The sequence below is a fragment of the Eptatretus burgeri genome, chromosome 3 (genome assembly GCF_056783735.1).
Source record: "Eptatretus burgeri isolate ZD-2024b chromosome 3, Ebu_testis_v1, whole genome shotgun sequence".
Taxonomy (NCBI): domain Eukaryota; kingdom Metazoa; phylum Chordata; class Myxini; order Myxiniformes; family Myxinidae; genus Eptatretus; species Eptatretus burgeri.
The window spans coordinates 73,553,331-73,578,119 of NC_140963.1; the positions used below are offsets into that span (position 1 = coordinate 73,553,331).

At 38.2% G+C, this 24,789-nt stretch overlaps 1 protein-coding gene across 1 annotated transcript in view; it reads right to left on the bottom strand.

Moving 5' to 3' along the window:
* The window catches only part of LOC147030183 (receptor-type tyrosine-protein phosphatase N2-like), a 345,865-nt gene that overhangs the window by 88,429 nt on the left and 232,647 nt on the right, over window positions 1–24,789 (bottom strand). The window contains exons 9-13 of the mRNA XM_085872166.1: window positions 20,381–20,521; window positions 18,919–18,959; window positions 18,426–18,805; window positions 17,573–17,659; window positions 16,948–17,027 (exon numbers count right to left, since the gene is read on the bottom strand). Coding sequence (XP_085728292.1) covers window positions 16,948–17,027; window positions 17,573–17,659; window positions 18,426–18,805; window positions 18,919–18,959; window positions 20,381–20,521 — 729 coding nt within the window. The remainder of the gene's footprint in view (window positions 1–16,947; window positions 17,028–17,572; window positions 17,660–18,425; window positions 18,806–18,918; window positions 18,960–20,380; window positions 20,522–24,789) is intronic.

Genomic DNA, 24,789 nt, shown 5'->3' on the forward strand with positions numbered 1-24,789 from the left:
TTGTTTTACAGCTTTTGAAATTAACTCTTGATGCTCCTTAAATCTTCTTGCTCTTTCTTTCGCATCCATTTATTTATTGGAAAATATCATTCACTGAATTATTAAGGTCAACAGGGAAATTTTCCTTTTCTTCCTCATTAAAGTAAATGTGTTCAAATAAATCCTATTCTTTAAATATTTCATCAAATTCTTTTTAACATTAATAAGAGTTGTAATTTCTTCTTCACTAATACTTGTATCTCTGCTTTTCATACGTTTGCATTGAATTTCTTCATCAACATCAAAACCGAATGATAAAATCTTAACCCCATTACCACTAAGGTGTTTAATAATTTCTCATTCCTTCTGGATTAGTTTCTAATGTCCCAAGACCACCAGATTTTAGTTTCTTTAACTCACTCTTACAATGTGAATATTTTGTTGTACCAAGAGAAACCTCCTCAAATATTTGGCCTTCATTCCTCAATCGCATATGTTCCTTGACTGAAATATAGTAATAATCTTCACCTTCCACTTCTCCTGGTCGCATTGCTCTGGTTGTTGGAGATACAATATGAATCACATGGTGGTTCTTTTTTTTCGAAAATTTACAATATTTTCATTTGTACTATTCAAGAACCTTGATTTGTGAAAGTTTTTTTGCCAGAAGCAGATTTGTCCACAAGATTTATAATAATAGTTGCCATTTATATATGCAATTGTTTATAAAATAAAATATATATATATATATCCATTAATATCTCATCTTGTTTCACAACAATATATTTATATTTTTCAGTCGTGTGCTTCATATAATCCCCAAATTCCTTTTTACTACATAATGTAGAACAAGTGTCTCTCCAAAAATTGTTTATATCTATTGAATTTAACTGGAATACAATAAAAGTATGAGCATTGTTTCTTATTGAGCGACGAGGGAGTTGAAAGTATGATTGACTTAGATAAATACAATTACAAGAAGAATGTCTCCCTCTTGTGTAGTAGCTATCCATTACCATTTGTTTCTCTCATTAACACAATCATCAAAGATAACGAGGTTTTTTTTGATTTATCCAAATCTTGGGGAGAAGGTATATCATCCGTATTATCACAAAGAATACAAGTTATTGTTTCACGAGTCAGTAAGTGACCACTATATTCGTTATTGGTGTGTGTCTGTCTGTCTGTCTGTCCCGAGCATAGCTCCGTGGGTTTTGATCCGATCCTGATAAAATTTGGGTGGGAGGTTTATATCATGATCTAGTTGTGTTTTCCTGAGAAAGGGCGTGGTGCGCCCATTATGTGCGGAGCCACGCCCAAAAAAACGTGTTTTTAGGGGGTAGCCAGTTTTAAGTTACATCTTCTCCGAGGGGGTTTGTCGAATCTGGCAGGGTTTCGGTATTTGGTTTGCCCAATGGCGCCTGCATAGCCCAACAGAGCTCAACTTTTCATTTTCGTCCCAAGGTCAAGGTCACAAGGTCACAAACTTAGAAAATGTCAAAAAAAATAAATAAATTGGGCATCGAGCTCCTCGGGTTTTCAACTGTTTTGAATGAAAGTTGGTATGCAAGTTGTGCTCTTCAAGTACTACAACTTTCATCATTTACGTTTTTTCCCGATTCCCGCCAAAAAGAAATAAAAAAGGCGAACTACGTTTAGGATTTCGCAATTCGTGGTCGATTTGTGGTGCTCTTCGATTACTACAACTTTCATCATTTACGTTTTTCCCGAATCCCGCCAGTTTGCCCATGGCCTCCCCTCGAAGGTCAAAAAATAAAAAAAGGCGAACTGTGTGCATTGCTCGTGAACCATCGCCATCTCCAGACTTGTCAGCTTTGATTTCTTTTTATATCTCTGTGTATCACAAAATAGTTGCATTATATCCTCAATGTTGTTATCATTTAGTTTGTTTTGAAGTTTAAATAAACTGATTATATCTTATTTTTGAAGACCAGCATTAAAACCTTGTGAGAGTAGTTGATACTCAGGTTGAAAACTCGACTTTGTGAAAATTATAATTAAATTATCATAATCTAAAAAGTTGGGAGTGAGGAGCATCTTTAAAAGTAAGCAGGTTTTTCCACATCCGCTTGAACCAACTAAGAGACATCTTAATGAATTTGGAAGATTTTTATGGTTGTTAAATTTTATCTTATTTTCCCAAATGGGTAAAAAAAATCATTCATTTATATATTTGGAAAACAGGTTCTTTTATTTTTTTTATTGGCTTTTTTGGAAACTATGTTTTATCCAAAGTTCAGGTATAATTTCAAGATAATCCATTATTTTATTCATACAATATCTTGTGTTGATATTTCCCTGAAAATGACAATCGTTAATAATATAAATCATCAATCCACGAAACATGGTCGTCATTTGTTCAGTCTCTTCTCTTGTAAGAAAAGGTGTATTATCACCCTCATACTTTACATTCATTTCTCAAATCAATCTTGTGAAGTAATTCATTTTTGGTGTAAATCTCAAAGAATTATATTCCTTTATATATTTTTTTATTATCATTAATTAGAAGATAATCACAAAACATACATTGTTTATTGGCTTTTGATTCTGTGTTTAATCCCCGTCTTTCACTTCTCAAATTAGTCATGTGGAGCATCAGGATAATTCAAGAGGCTCAAAATGTAGTGAACTATTCATATTTATAAAGTATTACAAACTCTCGGTATCATAACTGTCTTCTGTTCCAACAGAGATACTATCATCACTCTCATTATCTTCAAAATCTTCAGTTGAATAATGACTCATATTTAATTAGTAGAAAAAAACATTACCAGCTTTATCGATATACTTTTTTCATTAACAGATTCAACTACTACATTTTTTATATTTAAGGTAATTTTAAAATGGTCCTTAACTACTATTGAACAAAATGTCACTTCACCTGATATATTAACATCCTTTATTTCATCAGGATTTACATCTTTGGGGTTGTTGAAAAAAATATAAATTTCTCCTTGCATATTACAGATGGTCATATCTTTTCTTTCTAAAGGTTCATCCATAAGGTTGTTCTTTTTTGATACTTTTTTTTGTTTCATTGCTTTTTCTTGTTTTGAATATATTGCCAGAAGGAGAGGAGAAACTTTTGTTTGAGCTACTTTAATTGATGTTCTTCCAGATATACTAAAAGCCCTTCCACTGAAGGAAACTGAAGAACTCATATTATTTACCATAATTGTTTTTATCCAATAATTGTTATATTTATCTTTATTCAATTTTACATCCTCGACATATTTCTCAGTATCTTTTGCAAATGAAGAGATCGATTGAAACTTGTCTTTTGTGTCTTGATACATTGTATTTATTAAGTGAAAAAAGTTGGCGGATAAAATGGTTTTAAGGACAGATTCACCAATAAATTAAACGGAATTTTCATCAAGAAAATTTTATTTTCAGCAAAGTTTTGTTTTATAAATAAGGTGAATACAACGTACTGCGATGTTTGTAATCATGAATATAAATGTTATAAAAAACACCTTCAAACCAACAAACACATTCAATATTTTCAGACAAATATCTCCACTTGACCAAGAAACAAAACATTGTGATAGATGTGATAATGATGTTATTTTTAAAAATTATAAACACCTTCAATCACGCAAGCACAAGAACAATGAAGAATTGAAGGTGCTACTAAATTCTCCATTGAAAACACTGATGGGGGCATTTAAAGGACATATAAAAATAAGATTGTTTCGCTTTCAAGACCCTGGACCATCTGCAATCAATGAAGCTGTTGATGTGGTGAAACAAAGTATTGAAACTATAATTAAAAACACATTAAGTGAAATGAAAACTTTAAAGTTTTATATGGGAGTAAAATTGAATATGGTTAGAGAAGGCGATGAAACTACTCCCTATATGAGGACAAACCCTCACTTTATCTCATCATTTCAAGATTTTGTAAGATGTGATGTTTACGATGAACTCCAGAGACAAGAACAAGATGTTGATAACACTGGAGTAGGTGGTGGATTTGCTTTTCCAAAAATAATCTTTTTAGATATACACATCTTAAAATCAGATCCTCTTCAAGCTTCTTGATATATTGATTTCCCAAAAGAGATAAAACTTAAGAAAGCGGTTGTTAATATTCAAATCAAAGATAATAAATGTTTTATATGGTCTGTTCTTGCTCACTTACATCATCCACAACGCAAACCGAAAAGGGTTGAACATTATCGGACATACGAGAATACATGAAATTTTAAAGATTTAAAGTTTCCAATGTCATTGAGAGATATTCCTAAATTTGAGAAAATGAATAATCTATCTGTTAATGTATATGGATTAACGGATACAAACAAAGTTCAGATATTAAAAATTTCAAACAACTATAAAAATGATGAAACACACATTGACCTTCTCCACTTTAAATCAAAGGAAAAATCACATTATGCTTTCATCAAAAATTTCTCAAGATTAACCAAATCACAACTATACAAGAGAAAATGTAAAACGTATCCTTGTAAGAGATGTCTCAACTCCTTTCACACAAAAGAACGATTAAATCAACATTCAAAATATTGTCGTAATCATAAATCAACCGTAATCAATTTACCAAAAGCAGGTTCAAATATATCATTCAAAGATTTTAACAAATCTATAAAACATCCGTTTGTGATATATGCTGATTTTGAAAGTATCCTTGAAAAGATAGAGACTGTTTCTCCAAATCCAAATAAATCATACACAAATAAATATCAAAAACATACTCCTTGTGGTTTCTGTGATTATATCAAATCATCTGTTGGTGATGAACACAAGTTCGAACTTTAAAGAGGAGAAGATGCCTCAGAGGAGTTTGTAAGACGATAGGAAAATGACTGCTAAGACGAAGAGAAATAATGGTTAAAAGCTATAAACCAATGTCATTAACAAAGGGAGATAAAAAGGAATTTAGAAAGAACAGTATCTGTCATATTTGTGAGAAGAAAATTGAGTGAGAGGTCAAAGTTCGGGATCATTGTCATCTAACTGGAAAATATAGAGGTCCAGCTCATTCCCGTTGTAATCTAAATTACAAGCCCCCAAACTTTATACCGATCTTTCTTCACAACAACGCTCACGATGACACACATCTGTTTGTAAGTGAACTTTCAAAGACATCTGGAGATATTTCTGCCAATCCTCACACAGATCAAAAATACATCTTATTCACAAAAACAATTTATACATCCCCCATAACCCTTATCAGATTTCTTGACACATACAAGTTTATGGCAAGTCCATTATCTAACTTAGCATCAAATATTAAAAACTTACCGAATCTTAAATCACATTTCTCAAATCAAGAAGAAATTGATCTCTTATCACAAAAGGGAATATATCCGTATGACTACATGGATTCATTTGAGAAGTTTAAAGAAACGCAACTTCCTTCAAGGGAAAGTTTCTATAGCAAGTTGAACAAAACTCATATTTCCGATAGAGATTATACACAAGCTAAAAAGGTTTGAGAGAAGTTTAATATAAAGAATCTTGGAGAATATCATGATTTGTATCTTAAAACTGATGTATTTTTATTGGCTGATGTGTTCGAAACTTTTGGAAGCCTGTCATAATAAAAATTATTATGGATTAGACCCCGCTCACTATTACACAGCCCCGGGTTTGGCTTGGAGTGCTATGTTAAAAATGACAAAACAGAATGTGGAATTAATCAGTGATATAGATATGCTTTTAATGATAGAGAAGGCCAAAAGAGGAGGAATATCTCAAGTATATTCCAAGAGATATGCTAAAGCAAATAACAAATATCTTCCTGATTATAATAAGAATGAGCACAACTCTTGCCTGATGTATTATGATGCTAACAATTTGTGTGGGTGGGCTATGCCTCAATCTCTACCTTATGGAAAACTTAAATAAGTTTAAGAAAAACATTATGAAAAAGTTTTACAAGACATTGTTGTCTCCTCTCAAAAAGAATTGGATGAAGCTGAAGTTGGATATTATTTTGAGGTTGATGGAAAATATCCTGAAGAATTTCATAACAAACATAAAGACCTACCTTATGCCCCTGATAAAGAAAGTCCAAGAAAAGAATGGTTAAGTGATTACCAACAGTCATTTAATATAAAAGGAAAATCTACAGAAAAACGACTTACAACATTAAATGATAAAGAAAGTTGTTTTGCATCAAAGGAACTTGATACAATATTTATCTGCTGGGTTGAGAGTGAGGAAAATTCATAGGATTTGGAAATTTAAACAAAGTCATTGGTTAAAGAAGTATATTAATTTTAATACAAAAAGGAAAACAGAAGCAAAAACGGATTTTGAGAAGGACTTTTATAAATTAATGAATAATGCTGTATTTGGAAAGACGATGGGAAATATTAGGAATCGACAAAACATAAGACTTGCTCCATCTTGGAAACAGGCTTCAAAGTTAATTAATAGACCAAGTTTTGAGCGAGCGGAGGTGTTTTCAGAGAACTTTTGTGCTATTCATTTGAAAAAAAAAAAGAAGAGTATTGAAATGGATAAACCTATTTATATAGGAACATCAATTCTTGACTTGTCAAAGTCGTTAATGCATGACTATTACTATAATAATTTAAAATCAAAGTATAAGGATAATGTGTCATTATTAGATATGGATACAGATAGTTTTATATTCAAAATTAAGACAAGTGATGTATATGAGGATATGATTGATAATATATATATATATATATATATATATATATATATATATATATATATACATATATATACATATATATATATATATATATATATATATATATATATACATATATATATATATATATATATATATATATATATATATATATATATGAGAGAAGTAATTACAAGTCAGGTGATGTGTTGTTTTCATCAAGGAATAAAAAGGTTATTGGTAAGTTTAAAGATGAATTGTGTGGAAAGGTCATGAGTGAACTTATAGGATTGAGATCAAAGTCTTATGCTTTCATGTATATTGATAATAATAACATTGAAAGTGTGATAAGAAACAAAAGGGAATAAAGAAAAATATAATCAAGGAAACAATAAACTTTAAACATTATTACAACTGTTTAACCTTAAAGAAGGAAGAGTACAGAAAAATGAATACAATAAGAAGTTTTAAGCATCAATTTATTTCCAGAAGAGATAAATAAGAAAGCATGAGGAGCTTTTGATGATAAAAGATGTATTTTAGAGAATGGAATCAATAGTCTCCCTTATGGTTATAAGTATAAGTGTTAAGATATTGGGTTGGGAATTTTAACAGGCTACTGCCATCTTTTTACTGATTTATAAATGATAGAACCAAGCAATAACCAAACCAAGGAGTGGAGATGTAATCAATCTTGGTATTTAAATGGGAAACATAAAGAATGTGAGAAATATCAAATAAGTCTTATTGAAGAAATAACCAGGGTAAAAGTAGATAAAACAAATAAGCAGATAAATTCAATTACAAATAAGTTGGAGGATGTAAAGAAAAAAAAATCAATATCCTTGAATGGACTGAAAACTTTGATGGTTATCAATTGAAGAATGGAAAAACAATTTTATTTACTACAATCTCAAAATGATATGTGGCTCAGGGGGTGACCAAATAAGAGCATTAAGAGAATTTATCATTTCATTTCTGCTCAACAAAGACATTTAAACCAAGAACCAAGTTCCAAGTTATTCTTTGTGAATATACTCGATGGAAATGAATGTTATAAGAAAATGAAGTTATTCCCTGAAGTAGAACATGGGCAAATATTCGTTGGTTCGCTCTTTGAGTGCAATGAAAATATGAAAGGGAAGAAGTGCCTTAATCAGTAAGTCTCAATCTTTCAGTCTCAATTTTACATTTGCTTGTATGGGAGGGAAGGGGATATGTGGGGAGAAAATGAGTCTCCTATTTTGAGCTTTTGGGGATTGGGTCAGAAAGTTTTTCCCTTTACCCCATTCATTTGAATGGGCGTCCCAGAAACCCCATTTATCATCTACTTCGATCACCTCTCCGCAAGGGGTTTTTCATCCTTGGACAAATTCCGTGGTAATGAGTATAAATAGCTTTTCATGGCGTTTTGTGTGGCAGTCCTTCTGGAAATTAAAAATATTATAAACCACAAGCACATATGATTACCTTTTCAAACAGTTGCTACTGCTGTTTAACACGAAACTGAAAGGGGGAAACCCAATGTTCTTGAGGCCCAAGCCGATTTATTACTGTAATCTACACTCAATACATTACATCGATCAGTAATTCAGTAATTGAGGTACAATACATCAGCAACACCTGCTCTTTCCATGAAATAGACTGATCAGGTGAATACAGGTGAAAGCTATGATACCTTATTTGTTGCACCTGTTGAATCCACTTCAATTAGTGTAGATTAAGTGGAGGAGATGGGTGAAAGGATGTTTAAGCTTTGAGGCATGGATTGTGTATGTGTGCCATTCAGAGGGTGAATGGGAAAGACAAAAGATTTCAATGCCTTTGAACAGAGTATGGTGGTTTGAGTGTGTCAAGAACTGCATCACTGCTGGTTTTTTCACTCTCAACATTTTCCCGTGTGTATCAAGAATGGTCCACCATCCAAAGGAAATCCAGCCAACGGCAGGCCAGTGGTCGAAAACGACTCATTGATGAAAGAGGCCAAAGGAGGCTAATACGAATTATGCAGAGAAACAGACAGGTGAGAGTTAGTCAATTTACAGTCCAGTACAATATTGGTGCCGGAAGAACCATAAAATTATGCTCAACTCATCATACCTTAAAATGAATGTGGTATGGCAGCCGATGAGCGTACAGAATTCCACTTCTTTCAGCAAAAAACAAGAACCTGCAGTTGCAGTGGGCTAAGGAACAAAAATACTGACACTGGACGATTGGAAAAAACATTGCCTGATCTGACGAACCGTGGTTCCTGCTGTTTCACGCTGATGGGAGGACTAGGGTATGGAGAAAACCACGTGAGTACATGCATCCCTTGTGCTGTGTGTCAAGATTGCAGGTTAGTGGGGGTGGTGTGATGGTGTGGGGTGTGTTTTCATGACCCACATTGGACTCTTGAAAAAAGTAGAGCAACATTTGACTGCCACAGGATATCTGAACATCATCGCCAATCAGGTGCATCCCTTCATGGCAGCAGTGTATCCATCTGTGAATGGATTTCTTCAGCAGGATAATTCCCCATGCCACAAGGGTAGGATTGTCCAGGAATGATTCCATGAACATGACAGTGAATTCACCTTCTGCAGTGGCCTGCCCAGTCACCAGATCTCAATCCAATTGAGCATCTGTGGAATGAGATGGAACAAGCTATTTGGAGAAGAGATTCACTACCAGCCAACTTGACACCACTGTGGAAAGCATTGGAGTCAACATGGGCCAACATCCCTATGGAACACTTTTGACACCTTGTAGAGTCCATGTCCCGATGTATTGATTCTGATCTGAGGGCGAAACGGGGTGCAACTCAATATCAGGAAGGTGTTCCTAATGTTTTGTACACTAGTATAAATATCCCAGAGAGGATTATGACATGACCTTTCTGCTACTCCTGTAAGGAGTGGGCGTACGAGTCAAACTAAAATATGCAATTTGGTGTCTATCAGTCCGTTTGTCTATCTATTTTTGACCATGATACATTTGTCGTTACTTACCCAATCTCAACCAAACTTGACAGGAGGACTAAGGGTCACACGATGGAGGTTGTAGCAACTTAATTCCTCCCCTACTCCTCAAGGGGGTTTTCCACCTTGGGCAAAATCCTTGTTAAAGTGTATATCAGTGTTAACATAGCTAATGGTGATGTTTTACCAAGGCCGCTTCTCATAAAAAAGTAATAACAACACCAATGATAAAAAGGAAAAAAAAAAAAACTTAAAAAAAAATTAAAACAGGGATGAAATCTCAAGGAAAAACAACGAATTAAGGTAGGAATGCCACCACGTTATGATGCACAATACAACATCACAATCTTTTTGTGGATAACCACCATGACATCTTTTGACATTTTACTTTTATTTTTGGTGTGGGATTGTGAGGAATGAAGAAGAAGAATGAAGAATAATAACAATGAAGAAGAATATCAATGAAGAATGACACCACTTTACGATGCCACAAAAACAACACTGCGATTCTCTTCTGAATTAGCATCATGACATATTTTGACGTTTTACTTTTGCTGTGGTATTGTGATGGGGAAAAAAAAAATATATATATATATATATATATATCTAATGTGTGTATATCCCAGAGAGGATAATAACATGACCCTTTCTGTCACTCCTGTAGGGAATGGGTGTACAAGTGATCTATAAAACAGAGATACACCTTCCTTTGATACTCCTTTGCTTTTTACATGATTTGCGATTTTATATCTGGGACCTCTTCCTCTTTTGAAACCTTACCTGCTTGCTCAACATGTTTTTCTCATTTAACCCTTTGCCAATGTACAAACATAAAGTAATCTAAAACTACAGGGAACATATCGGAGATACACCACTTTAAAGTTTCGGAACATATGTGTCCCTTGGTCATGAAAGGGTTGTCTTCAAATCTGTGTTGAATGATCTTTAGTAATATCTTGCCAAAATGTGAATCAATTGGAAATGGTTCTGTGAGTTGAACATTCTCTTGCACCCCCTTTCTTTGGAAAACTGACTGTTTACACCTTAGTCTTGGACATGCAATCCTGCTCCACATCTGCGTACAGATAAATACAACTATTATAAAGTATATCCATACTATATGAAGGTGTGTTTAGGGCCGGCGCTACCATAAGGCCAACTAGGCAGCTGCCTTGGGCGCAGACCACAGAGGGGCGTATTACTGACCTTTAAGGGTCAAAGTTCTTTGCAAATTATTGTTTTAAGAAAACCCATAATAAAAGGAAATTATAATATTTCATTGTTCATAATAGTTTATAGTTCATAACCAGTTTATTGTTTTCAACACAAACAAAACTGTTTTTCTTTATCTATCTATTCTTCTTTCTTCATCTATTCTATTCTTTCATTCTCAGCTTGGTGACAAAATTTGCAAAGGAAAAGGCACACAAAGTGAGATTTTGATATGTCTGAAATTGAAACTTTTATGAGACATTTCTAACTTTGTGTGTCTGTTTTTTGTTTGTTTCTCTGTCTGACTGTAAGCAAAATATTGTGGTAAAATAAATTTAGCAGTTTCAAGTTTTGTGCTTTTTATTTTTTCCACAAAACATCTGTTTTTAAAAATCGAAGTTGGCAACAATTTTTTTGGGGGGGTGCAAGTAGCTGGCCTTGCCAAGGGTGCAAAATAGTCTGGCCCTGGGTGTGTTGACACCATTTTCATCAATACCCTGGGCACGTTTTTCATCACAGTGTGCATTTTAACTTGCACTCAGGAAAACAATATTTTACCCTGGGGAACCTTATGCAAAAACAGGTGTATTTGCCTAAAAAAGCATTTTCAACAAAATGGTTTGATCTGACCCTGTTTTTTGTTCTAAATCACAATTCCAATCCAGAAATGTGTGTTTTAATCAAATACTTTGTATTTTAACTTGTAATGACCAAATAACACATTTTACACTGGGATCCTTCTTAACCTCCGCCATCGAAGATGGACGGAGGTTACAGTTTTCACCCCTGTCTGTTTGTTTGTTTGTGAACAGTATTACGGAAAAACTCCTGGACGGATTTCGACGAAACTTGGTGGGGGGATTAGGTATGGTCCAAGGATCATGCCATTAGATTTTGGACTTGGTCCAAAGTCCAATATGGCCACTATGGTGGCCATTTTGAAAAAAATATTTGAATTTTTGTTTTTGCATTTCAACATGTTTTAAGTGATTTCCAACCAAAAAAAAATTTGTTGGAGAAAAAAAAAACAAAATTTGCAACTTTTTTTCAAAAAATTTCGAATTTATTTGAAAAATATTTGCATTTTTTTTTTGCATTTCTACATGTTTAAATAATTTCCAACCCCCCCCAAAATAATTTGTTGGAGAATTTTTTTTTAGAAATTTTGCAACTTTTTTTTCAAACAAATTTCGAAATTTTTTTTTTTGGCATTTAGCATTTTGGCATGCGCATCAATCTAGTTTAGTTTATTCAATCGTGGTTCAGTCGAGTCTGATCCGTTTTGACCTACAATGAGTAGGATATGAGGTTCACTTAAGTGACAGCAGTATTGACGGCGGAGGTTTTGCACTCTACCGAGTGCTCCCCCTCTAGTTAAAAATGCTTTGTTAGGCAAATTCAACTGTTTGTTTGAAAAAGGTTCCCTTGTGTAAAATGTGTTGTTTTTCTGAGTACAAGTTAAAATGCAAAAAATGTGATGAAAAACACATTGTATCTGCATTGGAATAGTGATTTCGAACAAAAAAACGGGGTCAGAACAAGTCATTGTGTAAAAAAACACTTCTATTGGGCAAATTCAACTGTTTTTGTTTGAAAAAGGTTCTCAGTTGAAAATGTGTTGTTTTGCTTGATACAAGCTAAAATACACACGATTTAAAAAAAAGGTTCCCAGTGTAAAATGTTGTATGATGTTTTGCTTCGTTCAAGCTATAATACACACTATTTGATGAAAACACACGTTTCTGCATTGGAATTGTGATTTAGAACAAAAACCAAGGTCAGAACAAGCCATTTTCTGAAAAACGCTTTTATTAGGCAAATACGACCGTTTTTAATGAATTAGGTTACCAGTGTAAAATATGTTATTTTGCCCAGTACAAGTTAACCTAAATATTATTTGATGAAAACACACGTTTCTGCATTGGACTTGTGGTTTTGAATAAAAACTGGGGCTGTATCTTCAAACAAACCTGGCTGTATCTTCTGAGTTTCTCTTTTTTTGTGTTTGCACGATTGAAGATGCCTCTTATAACTACATTTTAACAAGTCCTTGGAGCATAAGTCACAATGTTGTTTTTTCTTGTTCTACTGGTTGGATTAGTTGAAATATATTGAGTGTGTTTACATGATTTAAGTGTTTGTTGTAATATTTGTAGTCCTTAATGAAAACATCGCAATGAGTTATATTCACCATATTTATATAACAAAAAAAAGATGATTTTCTTGGACCTATTTATACACTGTATATACTTTTGTGTTTAAAATAAAATTTTCTGAGTGAAATCTCTTTCTGATTTACTGTATATATTATACTTTTGTGTTTGAAATAAAATTTCATTGATGAAATCTCTTATCACTCAGAATATTTTATTTTAAACAGAAATGTATCGATAAATCAGCAAGATATGATTTTCCTCAAAATCAAATATTGGTGAAATCTCTTACTGATCACTGAGAAGATTTTATTTTAAGCACAAAAGTATCTATAAATCAGCGAGATGATTTTTCTCAGACCTATTTATATATTATATTTTTGTTTTTAAAATAAAATCTCCTTGGTGAAATCTCTTGCTGATTTATATATGAATTTTTTGTGTTTAAAATAAAATTTTGTTCTTATTTCAAAATGAATTCAAAAATGCTACCAATAAATACTTGTTGGGTTTGTAGTTTATTAAAACACCTTTTCTTATAACTTTCATCACCATCAAGAATGTTGATAAATAGTATGTTGGGGTTTGGTTCTTGGCCTAAATATTTTGTTGAGTTGAGACAAAATGATAAACCTCCCTCAGCATTCTGCTATGAGCTCTTCCTGAACCACATATCATTTTAAAATTGTAGTAAATTATTACTTACGGAATATAAAGATTTCGTAAGTATATTGATGACTTCCGTCATCTGTTTGTGTGTTTGTTTCATTGTAGGCACGATAACTCGAGAACGGAAGAAGCGACCAATGTCAAATTACACCACGTGATTTAGGAGGGTGATGGCAAGCACTGATTAGATTTTTGTCAAAATCGGTCAAAGGTCAAGGTCACAGTGAGGTCAAAGATTCGATTTTTGATGGTTTGGTACAGAATCATCATAGAAACTTCTGGTTTGCGTCGCCACCTTCTCCAGAGACAGATTTAATTAGACAAGGTCAGAGGTCAAGTTCACGATTTTGTAAATACCAGTCTATGACTGCTTGTTTTTCCATTGTTTTCTTGACATACATTATATATTTATAAACCTCTCAGTCTGTGTGCTTTATTTACAGTTGTCTTGGTTGTTCATTCGATGATACTTTTTTGATACTATCTACATTCATTATGTTTCCCATTTAAATACCAAGGTTGTGATTTTCTCCACTCTACTGTTCGGTTTTTGCTTGGGTCTATACTTGTCCAGAGTTTTGAGGTTATTTATATGGAAGAATTTTGCTTAAACTGATTTTTTAATGGATGAGATATCTGAAATGCATCATTTTAAATATAAAGTTTTATAGCACAAGGGAGTATTATTCAGAGTTAGGGATGTAAAGGGAAGGAATTTCTGTTCAAATGGGGGTATAAATAGGAAAGAGAAAGGGGGTCAGTGGTGAGGGGTGGGGGTTTACATAAAAATAAAAATATGCAGTTTTTGATGCATAGTCGAGGCTCATGGAAGAGCTTTATCCCAGAAACAATTTAATGTGGAGAAGCTGGTGCAGGATGAGTGGAAGAGGTGGTGGAGGAGAAGGAGAAGTTGGTGCCAGAGATCTGTTCGTGAGAAAAATTCACTCCTTTTTGTTGACACGGTCTAATCGTTTTTCCCTGATATGAGTTAACATTAGAGTCAATGGGGGAAATGGTATAGTCCGAGTACCAACAAAATTCCCCTACTTATGTCTGTTTTTGCATGAATGAGGCTCCCATTGTAAAATTTGTTCTTTTGCTGAGCACAAGCTAAAATATACACGATGTGATGAAAAACACTTACTTCCATATTGGAGTTTGAACAAAAATCCACATATTGATTTTGAACAAAAAACCAGGTCAGAACAAGTCATTACGTGAAAGAAATCATTGCGTTTACATCAACTCATCCTGGGAATTCTTTCAAAGAAATTTGCTCTCTCTCATGCACAGATTTATCGCATCTCATCTTTAGTTGTCCTACCCTTCCTCCCATCCATGGTACACTGAAGTTTGTGGCAAGGCAGTTGTCCTGAAGCAACTTGCCTTCACCTCATGGAAGGCAACTCCTGCTGAAGGCAATCTCAGTTCCTTCCACAAAGCTTGGAACAAGTGTGTCTCTACCCTCAGGAGAGCCAAGAAACAACATCATTCTCATATAAAGACTGAACTCTCAAACCTCTCTCCCCCTTCCAAATCCTGGTGTGTCGAGTTAAGTCCATTTCTGGTGTATGTTCCCTCTCCATCCCTCCCTTACCTCAAATGGCTGCACAGCTGACACTGCACACGAAAAGGCTGAATGCCTAAACTCTGTGTTTGTTTCTAAATCTTGTGTTCCAAACCCATTGCTTTCTGCACCCACCTTACCCAGTCGCACCCTGCTGTTCCTGGACTCTGTGCCCTTTTCTCCTGACAAGGTGGAGAGTTTGCTGTCAAACCTCGACTCAGATTCTGCAACTAGTCCAGATGGCATCAGGTCTCATGTGCAAAAAAACCTGCTTGGCTGCTCTTGCTCACCCTCTCTCCATTCTATTCACCCTCTCATTTGCTCAAGTTCATTTGCCATCTGCTTGAATATCAACAAACATTACCACTCTACATAAAAAGGTGCAAAAACTGATCCCTGCAACTACAGACCAATCAGCCTGCTGTCAATCATCAGTAAGGTCATGGAATTCATCATCGCTTCTGACATCAAATCGTTCCTTTTCTCCGATGGCTTGATTTCCGACCATCAATTTGGATTAAGACCAGGTCACTCAACACTGGAGCTGATCACAAGCTGGTCAAACACTTGGAATATGTCTTTCAATCCTGACAAATCTCATACCCTCGCCATGACTCTCCAAAAGGACTGTCTGGACCCCCCCCCATCTATTTTCTCAACTATCCCCTTGAAGACATCCTTTCAATCAAGCTTTTGGGTTTCACGATCTACCATGATCTTTCCTGGGAAAGCCACATCTCCAAGCTGGCCTCCAAAGCCAGTTGCTGACTGGGCATCCTTCATCATTCAAAGTCCTTCCTTGGCGTATCTGAACTTTTATCCATCTACAAGGCCTTCATCTGCAAGTTGATGGAGTACTGCACCCCCCTCTTGGCTGATGCTGATTCCTCACACCCGGCTCAGCTTGAGATTGTGGAAACCAAGGACTTTAAGATTACTGGAATCTTCCGTGATTAAGCTGAGTCGATGGGCCTATTACTTTTACATCACAGAGAGGTAGGTGGTCTATCTGTCTTCTACTGCAGGGCGCATGCGGTCTCCAGGTTTCTACAGGGTGCACGCAGTCCACCATCAACCACCTTCTGGCAAAACTCCCCAAATCCAGAATTACTGTTCATCTCCAATCATTTGTTTCACTTTTTTCCTGCCTGTGGAACCAACTTCTGCATTCTCTTCAATCTCATCATTCCCTCTCAGACTTCAAGACAGCTATTCACCACCATCCCAGATGATCCCACATCCAACACCATTATTGTTTCTACCCCAGGTAAGCCTACCCAAGCACAGATTATTACGGGTTTCCAGTATTTCCTTCCTGAGAACCTGTGACTGTATCGATATTGTCAATCCACCATGTCCTCACCGAGCCCTCATTTTTCCTCGCATCCGGTATTTCTCCAAGTGACCCTCTATTTTATCCCTCATCTCTGCTGTTGGTGTGTTTTCCCCCTCTCTTCATACTGTTCTCTTTGTTCTCTTACATCCTGACCGTTTTATGTTCTAGCTCCTCCACAATCCTCAAAATTGTATTTGCCAAAAAAAAAAATAGAAAATCAAAAATTATGTGTTACAGGTTAGAACCCCAGGTTCAAGTCCCAATTAGTGTGTGCGATTTATCCTTGTAATGTCACTGCAATTTCATGTCTGCATAATGAATGTCAACGTACACAAATATCTAATCATGTCCTTATTTGTACAAGTTCCACAACGAGCATGAGACAGGGCACCTGGTGGTGTGCTGAGTCTCCACATTACCTGCTATTGCTGTAACATCTGAGATAGACAGGTTATGGGTTTCTCTACTCAGTTGGAAAGCCACAGCAGGTCCAATAACACTGGAGAAACAAAGGGGGAGTGAGAAGGGGAGGGCAGTGGAGGGGTGGTGATATTACAATATGTAAGGAATGAGGAAAAGAAAAACATAGCAATTAATTCAGAAAATAGGGTACAGATTTATGAAGGAAAAGGAACTTATAGAAGACAAAGCACAGGCAAAGGCTTCGTGAGAATTTAAGATATTGATAATAAAATAAGACAAGCATACTTGCAAGAATCCTTTTCAAGTGACAAATAGCCAGACTAGCAATAATGATTGTTGCCAAAAACGGAATTGTACATTGATGAAGCTGAAGAGGCAGGAGTTGTTGAAAGCCTTTTAAAGGTGAGAGCAACTGTTAATGCCTGATAATCCCTTATATGAGACATAGTACAAAGGTTCATGCAATTATTCATAAGAAAAATTTGTGGTGAAAGCTTCTGAGTTCAGAGCAGAGCATGAAACTTTGCAGTTTCTTACCACCTCCAATTGCAGAATAAACTTTTTTTTTCAGATGATATTCATTAAGATCAGAAACACTTGTTACTGCAAATAATTTCTCACCTGACATCTGCAAATGCTCGGAGTGGAAGTCTGGCTGAATGAGCAAGAGTGTCAAGAAGTACCAGCCCATCTCGGACACTCAGGGGGCTCACCGAAAAAAGATAAATAAGGAAGAGGAAAGGTGGTAAAATTGATTTGGAAATAGAGTATTCAATGAATGTAAAACCAATCAATCAGTCAATTCAAAGTGTGTTATAAAGGAAAGAGTACATGATAAAATAAAGGTAAGCTAAAATAATTAAGGGCGCAACTTTTTTTTGTATACATAATCGAGGTTCGTGGAAGAGCGAGCACACTCAACGGATCAGGACGTAACAGCCAAAAAACACATGCAACACACGCATACATGGACCATGTGTTCGAGTGGGTTGGACTTATGCCTGCATAAGGGATTTGTCAGGGGTAATTCAAATGTAATACGGACGGACAGACAGACAACCCAAAAACATAATGCCACCGGCGACTTTGTCCAAAAGAAAGATAAAAGCATTGAACTCACAGCTGTGATAATCTGAAAATACATATTTAAACTGTCATTTGGTGACGTATGTAATTAAGCAAGAAAACTAATCCAAGTCATATCACAGTAATATACCCTATTCAATGAATAATGCTTTGGACATGAATAAGTTAAAGTCATTATTTCTCGTAAAATATGTGGACAAAATTGATTTTAATATATCCATTTAGGCTTAAACCATTCTGAACCATTATTGTTGTCATCTTAAATTAATTGTGCATGCATAATTTGCTCCCACACTCCAACAAAAAAGGCAAACAGAAATAAAATATAAATAGTGACAGACGAATCAAACCAAGAGAGGACAAAGATAGAAAACCCCACCAAGCTTACTCCTCATTTGTGATGATGTAGCCATATCTCTCTTGAGCATGGCTTTGAGCTTGTTTGTTTCCATGCCTTTGTTCATCTTTCTCCTTAGGCTTGGGTGTTTCCTCCTGCTTGCTCAGCAAATCTTCAAACTTGATTTGGGGTGGCACCGTTGTGGAACCTGATTTACTGTAAAGCTTCTCTGTGGATCCATGCGGCCTCAATTCTTTCCATTCACGAAACTGATAAGGCTTGCCAGTAAAGCCCTCGTGATGGTGAGAAAAAGCAAAGAGGGCATTATGCTTACTGTGAAGCCCTTCGGTGATGCCACTCGCCTCCTGCCATTTGGTCCAGCCTTCTGATCCAGGGCTCCTGTCTGGCGGAGACCCTTCAGCAAACAAAAGCTAGAAACAGGACAGGTGACTAAAAAGGCAGCACATAAAATCCATGCTGACAGAACATACATGAACAGGATGGGAAAGTTGAGTAGAAAAAGACAGGTTTGCATTTCACCCACCTTGCGATACCAATCCAAGGCTGATTTTCCTCGTTGCCTTCCTGCCATGCAGACATAGATATATCAGTGAAACACAGAAATAGGAAGGAGAACAAGAATTGAACATGTACAACATAATTTATTTCTTTTAAATAAAATAACTCCATTCTTGACCCTATTTAATTTTGTATGTGGCCGGGCGTCCAAAAAGTTATAATAACGAGAGTTTAGGTTATGGCATGTGGAAGTGGCCTGTGTGTGTGATGGCATCCTGGCCAAATGTTACCATCTCTGAGACAGTATTATAGAATACTTGCAAATTTATGCCATATATAATTTATGCCCCATATAGTATTGATAGAATACTAGTCCACATTTACATTGAGAATTTTTTTTCATCTCTATGAAAAAAATTTGCCCCCCTCTGCCCCCACACCCCCACGTGAGTCCGCAGCCACATGGCCTATGTTCCATCCATCCATCCATTGGGACCATACTCTGTGCAGAGCGTTGATGCTGCCAAAGCAGTCTCCTTGGCTATTGCGTACAATCCTGGAGAGGTCACCATTCCGACACAGGATACCAGGAAGCTGGCACTCATTTTGCCGACCTTGGAAGGATGGACAGGTAGAGTCAACCCCATCTGGTATTAATTCAACAGCTGAGTGGGATTTGAACTCAGGCTGTTGGGCAGCGGCTTGGGATCCAAAAGGTCCTGAGTTCAAGCCCCGTTGGGCCACTGAATTAATACACCAGGGGGTTGACTCAGCCTGTCATCCTTCCGAGGTCGGCAAAATGAGTACCAGTGCACTGGGCCGGTGTATACCCCGGATAAAATAGGTGGACCATATCCCTGTGTCGTAAGAGGCGACCAGGGTTGCGTCAGGAAGGGCATCTGGCGTAAAACATGTGCCAAATCACAATGCGGATCATACGGATGATCTGCTGTGGCGACCCCTAACGGGAGCAGCCGAAAGAAGAAGAAGAAGTTCACCTGATCTGGATAAAGCATAAGCATGATGGGCCAAATGCTCCCCCTTAATTATTGTGTGGCCATTGTCAACTCAAGGGTGGGTGGTTCCACACATGGCCTCCAACAAAAATAGATTGGTTATTATTCTTGATTGATTGGGAAACTGTGAGTTTGTAAATCAGTGAGGATGGACTTTATCGATCTTGCATGAGCTTCCAACAATAACTGAATTAATAATCAACATAATTAAGTTGTCCTTGTTATTATGAATAAAAACATATTAATACAATTATGATTAATGTGACTACGAATAATAGTCATAAAATATGATATTTGACAAAAAAGTTGATGTGAATTGGTCGTAAAACATCCGTTAACTTCTCGGCATCGATTTAAGGTTCAGCCTTCGAAATATACACCTAATCAAGGGGCCAAGTTCGATGGTAATATTAAACAATACACTATTCTGTCTAAAGTCACAACTTTTGTCGAACATGTCAAATTACTCACTTGAAATGAGTGACTGTTTGTGTACTTTGTCAAGTTCTGCAAGCTTCTTATCCAGCATACGTCGTAACCAGATCTGAAGACCTGGTTCATTTAACTGCTGAGCCTTTTTCAAATGGAAGAGAGCTAAGCCCATGTCCATATCTGCAATACAGTGGAAGGAACACATGCTCAGCTGCAGGTGAACAATGCAAGATCTCAGGAACCAAACAAGAGAGGCTTCCTAATCTACATACTGTATATATACATACAGTATATAATATATACATATATATTAATACATATTGATCACCGACCAACCAGTAAGAATTCCGGATCTCACAGACCTGTTAGTTTTGTCTTTAAGAAGCCCTCCCATTCTCCACCCATTACCTGCATTAACTGCACCTGTTTGAACTCGTTATCTGCATAAAAGACAGCTGTCCACACTCAATCAATCAGACTCCAACCTCTCCACAATGGGCAAGACCAGAGAGCTGTCTAAGGACATCAGGGACAAAATTGTAGACTTGCACAAGGCTGGGATGGGCTACAGGACAATAGGCAAGCAGCTTGGTGAGAAGGCAACAACTGTTGGCGCAATTATTAGAAAATGGAAGAAGTTCAAGATAACAGTCAATCTCCCTCGGTCTGGGGCTCCATGCAAGATCTCACCTCGTGGAGCCTCAATGATCATGAGAAAGGTGAGGGATCAGCCCAGAACTACACGGCAGGACCTGGTCAATGACCTGAAGAGAGCTGGGACCACAGTATCAAAGAAAACCATAAGTAACACACTACGCCGTCATGGATTAAAATCCTGCAGCGCACGCAAGATCCCTCTGCTCAAGCCAGCGCATGTCCAGGCCCGTCTGAAGTTTGCCAATGACCATCTGGATGATCCAGAGGAGGAATGGGAGAAGGTCATGTGGTCTGATGAGATCAAAATAGAGCTTTTTGGTTTAAACTCCACTCGCCGTGTTTGGAGGAAGAAGAAGGATGAGTACAACCCCAAGAACACCATCCCAACCGTGAAGCATGGACGTGGAAACATCATTCTTTGGGGATGCTTTTCTGCAAAGGGGACAGGACGACTGCACCGTATTGAGGGGAGGATGGATGGGGCCATGTATCATGAGATCTTGGCGAACAACCTCCTTCCCTCAACAAGAGCATTGAAGATGGGGCATGGCTGGGTCTTCCAGCATGACAACGACCCGAAACACAGCCAGGGCAACTAAGGAGTGGCTCTGTAAGAAGCATCTCAAGGTCCTGGAGTGGCCACGCTAGTCTCCAGACCTGAACCCAAGAAAAAAATCTTTGGAGGGAGCTGAAAGTCTGTGTTTCCCAGTGACAGCCCCGAAACCTGAAGGATCTGGAGAAGATGTGTATGGAGGAGTGGGCCAAAATCGCTGCTGCAGTCTGTGCAAACCTGGTTAAGAACTAAAGAAAACGTCTGATCTCTGTAATTGCAAAGAAAGGTTTCTGGACCAAATATTAAGTTCTGTTTGTCTGATGTATCAAATACTTATTTCATGCAATAAAATGCAAATGAATTATTTAAAAATCATACAATGTGATTTTCAGGATTTTTGTTTTGGATTCCGTCTTTCATAGTTGAAGTGTACCTATGATAAAAATTACAGACCTCTACGTGCTTTGTAAGTGGGAAAACCTGCAAAATCGGCAGTGTATCAAATACTTTTTCTCCCCACTGTGTGTGTGTGTGTGTGTGTGTGTGTGTGTGTGTGTGTGTGTGTGTGTGTGTGTGTGTGTGTGTGTGTGTGTGTGTGTGTGTGTGTGTGTGTGTGTGTGTGTATGTGTATGTATGTGTGTATGTGTGTATTGTGTGTGTGTGTGTGTGTGTGTGTGTGTGAGAGAGATAATATAACAGGGAGCATAATCAACCCCAGCCCATCCCGAACCTTAACCCAACCCTAACCCACCCTAACACTCACATTCAAAATCACACCCCAACCCACCCTAACCCAACCCAACCCTCACATTCAAAATCCTAACCCCAAACCCTAACCCAACCTTAACCCACCCTAACCCTCACATTCAAAATCCCAACCCCAAACCCTAACCCATCCTAACCCCCACTAATCAGTTCGTCCTTCATATATATATATATATATATATATATATATATATATATATATATATATATATATATATATATATTGTTGTGGTTGACGAAATTCGCAAACCACCATTCAGGTCCCTTAGGTGAGATATCTCTGTAAGTATATGTGTAGTTAGGCCCAAACCCGTTGTTTAGAGGGAATAAATGTCATTCATGCGGGCTGCGACCCTTCTAGATAGCCGTTTTTCTTTTACTATCTTTATTTTGGACCAGCCGCCATTACTACCACCACCAACCACGTCTCAACAGCCATCACACAACAACCACCAACCGCAACGCCGCTTCATAACAACAGCCACGACCTTTACCGTCACAACTCGCCCTCGCAACCATCGCATCACCGTCATTCCCACGCCGCTTGTGGGCACCGATACTGGACTCGTGCAGGGCGCGCACCGAGCAGCGGGTGCAGAGGCACAGCCTTTCCGAAGAAAACGGATCAAAAACGACTCACGCCTGCTTTTGTTCCGTCCTATCGGCGAGCGTGGGGCGATTTGGCCCCGCCTCCAGGTGCGTTGGAGTAATATCGCTATATGCAAATTCATGGATCAAAAAGCATTCACGCCCACTTTTCCTCGGTCCAATGGGGAGCCAGTTAGAGGTGAAGGGTCGGAGGTAAAGGGTCGAAGGTGAAGGAGCGAGGCCACGGGGCATATAAGGGGCTGCGTTCGTCAGTCAAGGCAGTTAAGAGTTCGGAGTCAGTGAAGAGTTGGGACGAGTCAAGAGAGGAGTCGGAGAAGGCGGTTGGACGGAGCTGTGGAGAGGTGGCGGCGGCGAAGGCGGTCGAGGGGGTGCTCGTGTCAGAGTCGGGGAGTTGCGGAGGGAGAGGCCGGCGGCGCGACCGAGGTCGTGGTGGAGACGCTCGTCGCGGGACCCGAGACAGGGAGATATCCTCCTTCCCCCCGAGCATCAACAACCCCCTCCTGTTTCCCCCCCGCGCTGAGATAGTGCGAGAAGGGGGCCCCGTTCCCACCCCCTACCAGACACTGTCCGCGAGGCCCGCGAAGTCGGGGCGCCACCGCCATCTTGCGGCTCATCATCAGACGGGTAGGCCCGACGCGGTCTCGGCCCCAGGCCGTCTGCCCCCTCGTAGTTGAGGGTGGTCCTTTTCTTTTGCTTTGAGTATATGTGTTGTCGGCACCGTCTGTGAAGTAAAACTGTATAAGTGTTGCCGTGTGCTCGGTAGTCAGTAAGCTCTGCATTGTCTTTTGCTTTTACATTTGCTTTTTGTGTATTATTGTGTGTTTCTTCTTCTTCTTTTACATTTGCTTTTGGTGTAATTGTATATGTGTGCTTTCCGTTCATCGCGAAATAAATGTGCTTTATGTTGAACTGTTTTCCCGTTTCGCTTCGTCTTTTCCTTTGTTGAATCTCCATCTTACTTCACGTAAAGGGTTGGTCGTGGGCTAAAACGCCCGATAATTAATCGAACCGTCGAGGCCGACGATAACACCGCTCGGTTATCCCGATAGTACGGAACGGGTCGCTTAAAGTGGCCCGTGTCCGAAGTCGACCTGCGGCGAGGTGCGATCGCCCGGTCTACCCTCCGTGTGGGTACTTAGGTAGGTCGAATTTGGCGAGCAACCCAATCCCACGCGGGGGCCGATTGGCACGATCGTGGTGAGGCCGAAAGGCCCACCCGTGACTAGTTCCCGGCGTTAGTCCGAGAGGGTCACGACGGGATTGTCCGTCCGGTGGGCGACGTGCCGCGATTCGAGTTACGTGGCCGTTCGCACGCCGGCGGGCGCGAATCCGCAATAATATATATATACACATATACATGTACATATACATTTTCATATATAAACACACACACATACATATTGTTTCGAATTTCGGTCCGCCCGGTGTGCGATCGGCCACGTAACTCAAATCACGACCGCGTCGCCCACCGGAACGGACAATTCAGTCGTGACCCTCCTGGGAACTACCGCCAGGAGCTAGTCACAGGTGGGTCTTTCAACCACACCACAATCGTGCCAATCGGCCACCCGTGCAGGATAGGGTTTTTCACCAAACTCGACCTACCTAAGTACCTGCACGAGTAGTTAACCGGGCGATCGTACCTCGCCGCTGGCCGGCCTAGGACACGAACCGCTTAAGCGGTCCGTTCTGTGCTTCAGTGATAACCGAGCGGTGTTATCGCCAGCCCCGACGGACGTGATTATTTACCGGGTGCTTACACCCCTCCACCAATTCTTTCCGTGATGCAAGATGGAACTTTCAAACAAGGTAAAGGACACAACGAAATGGGGAACAGTTCAACAAGCACATTGATTGCACACTC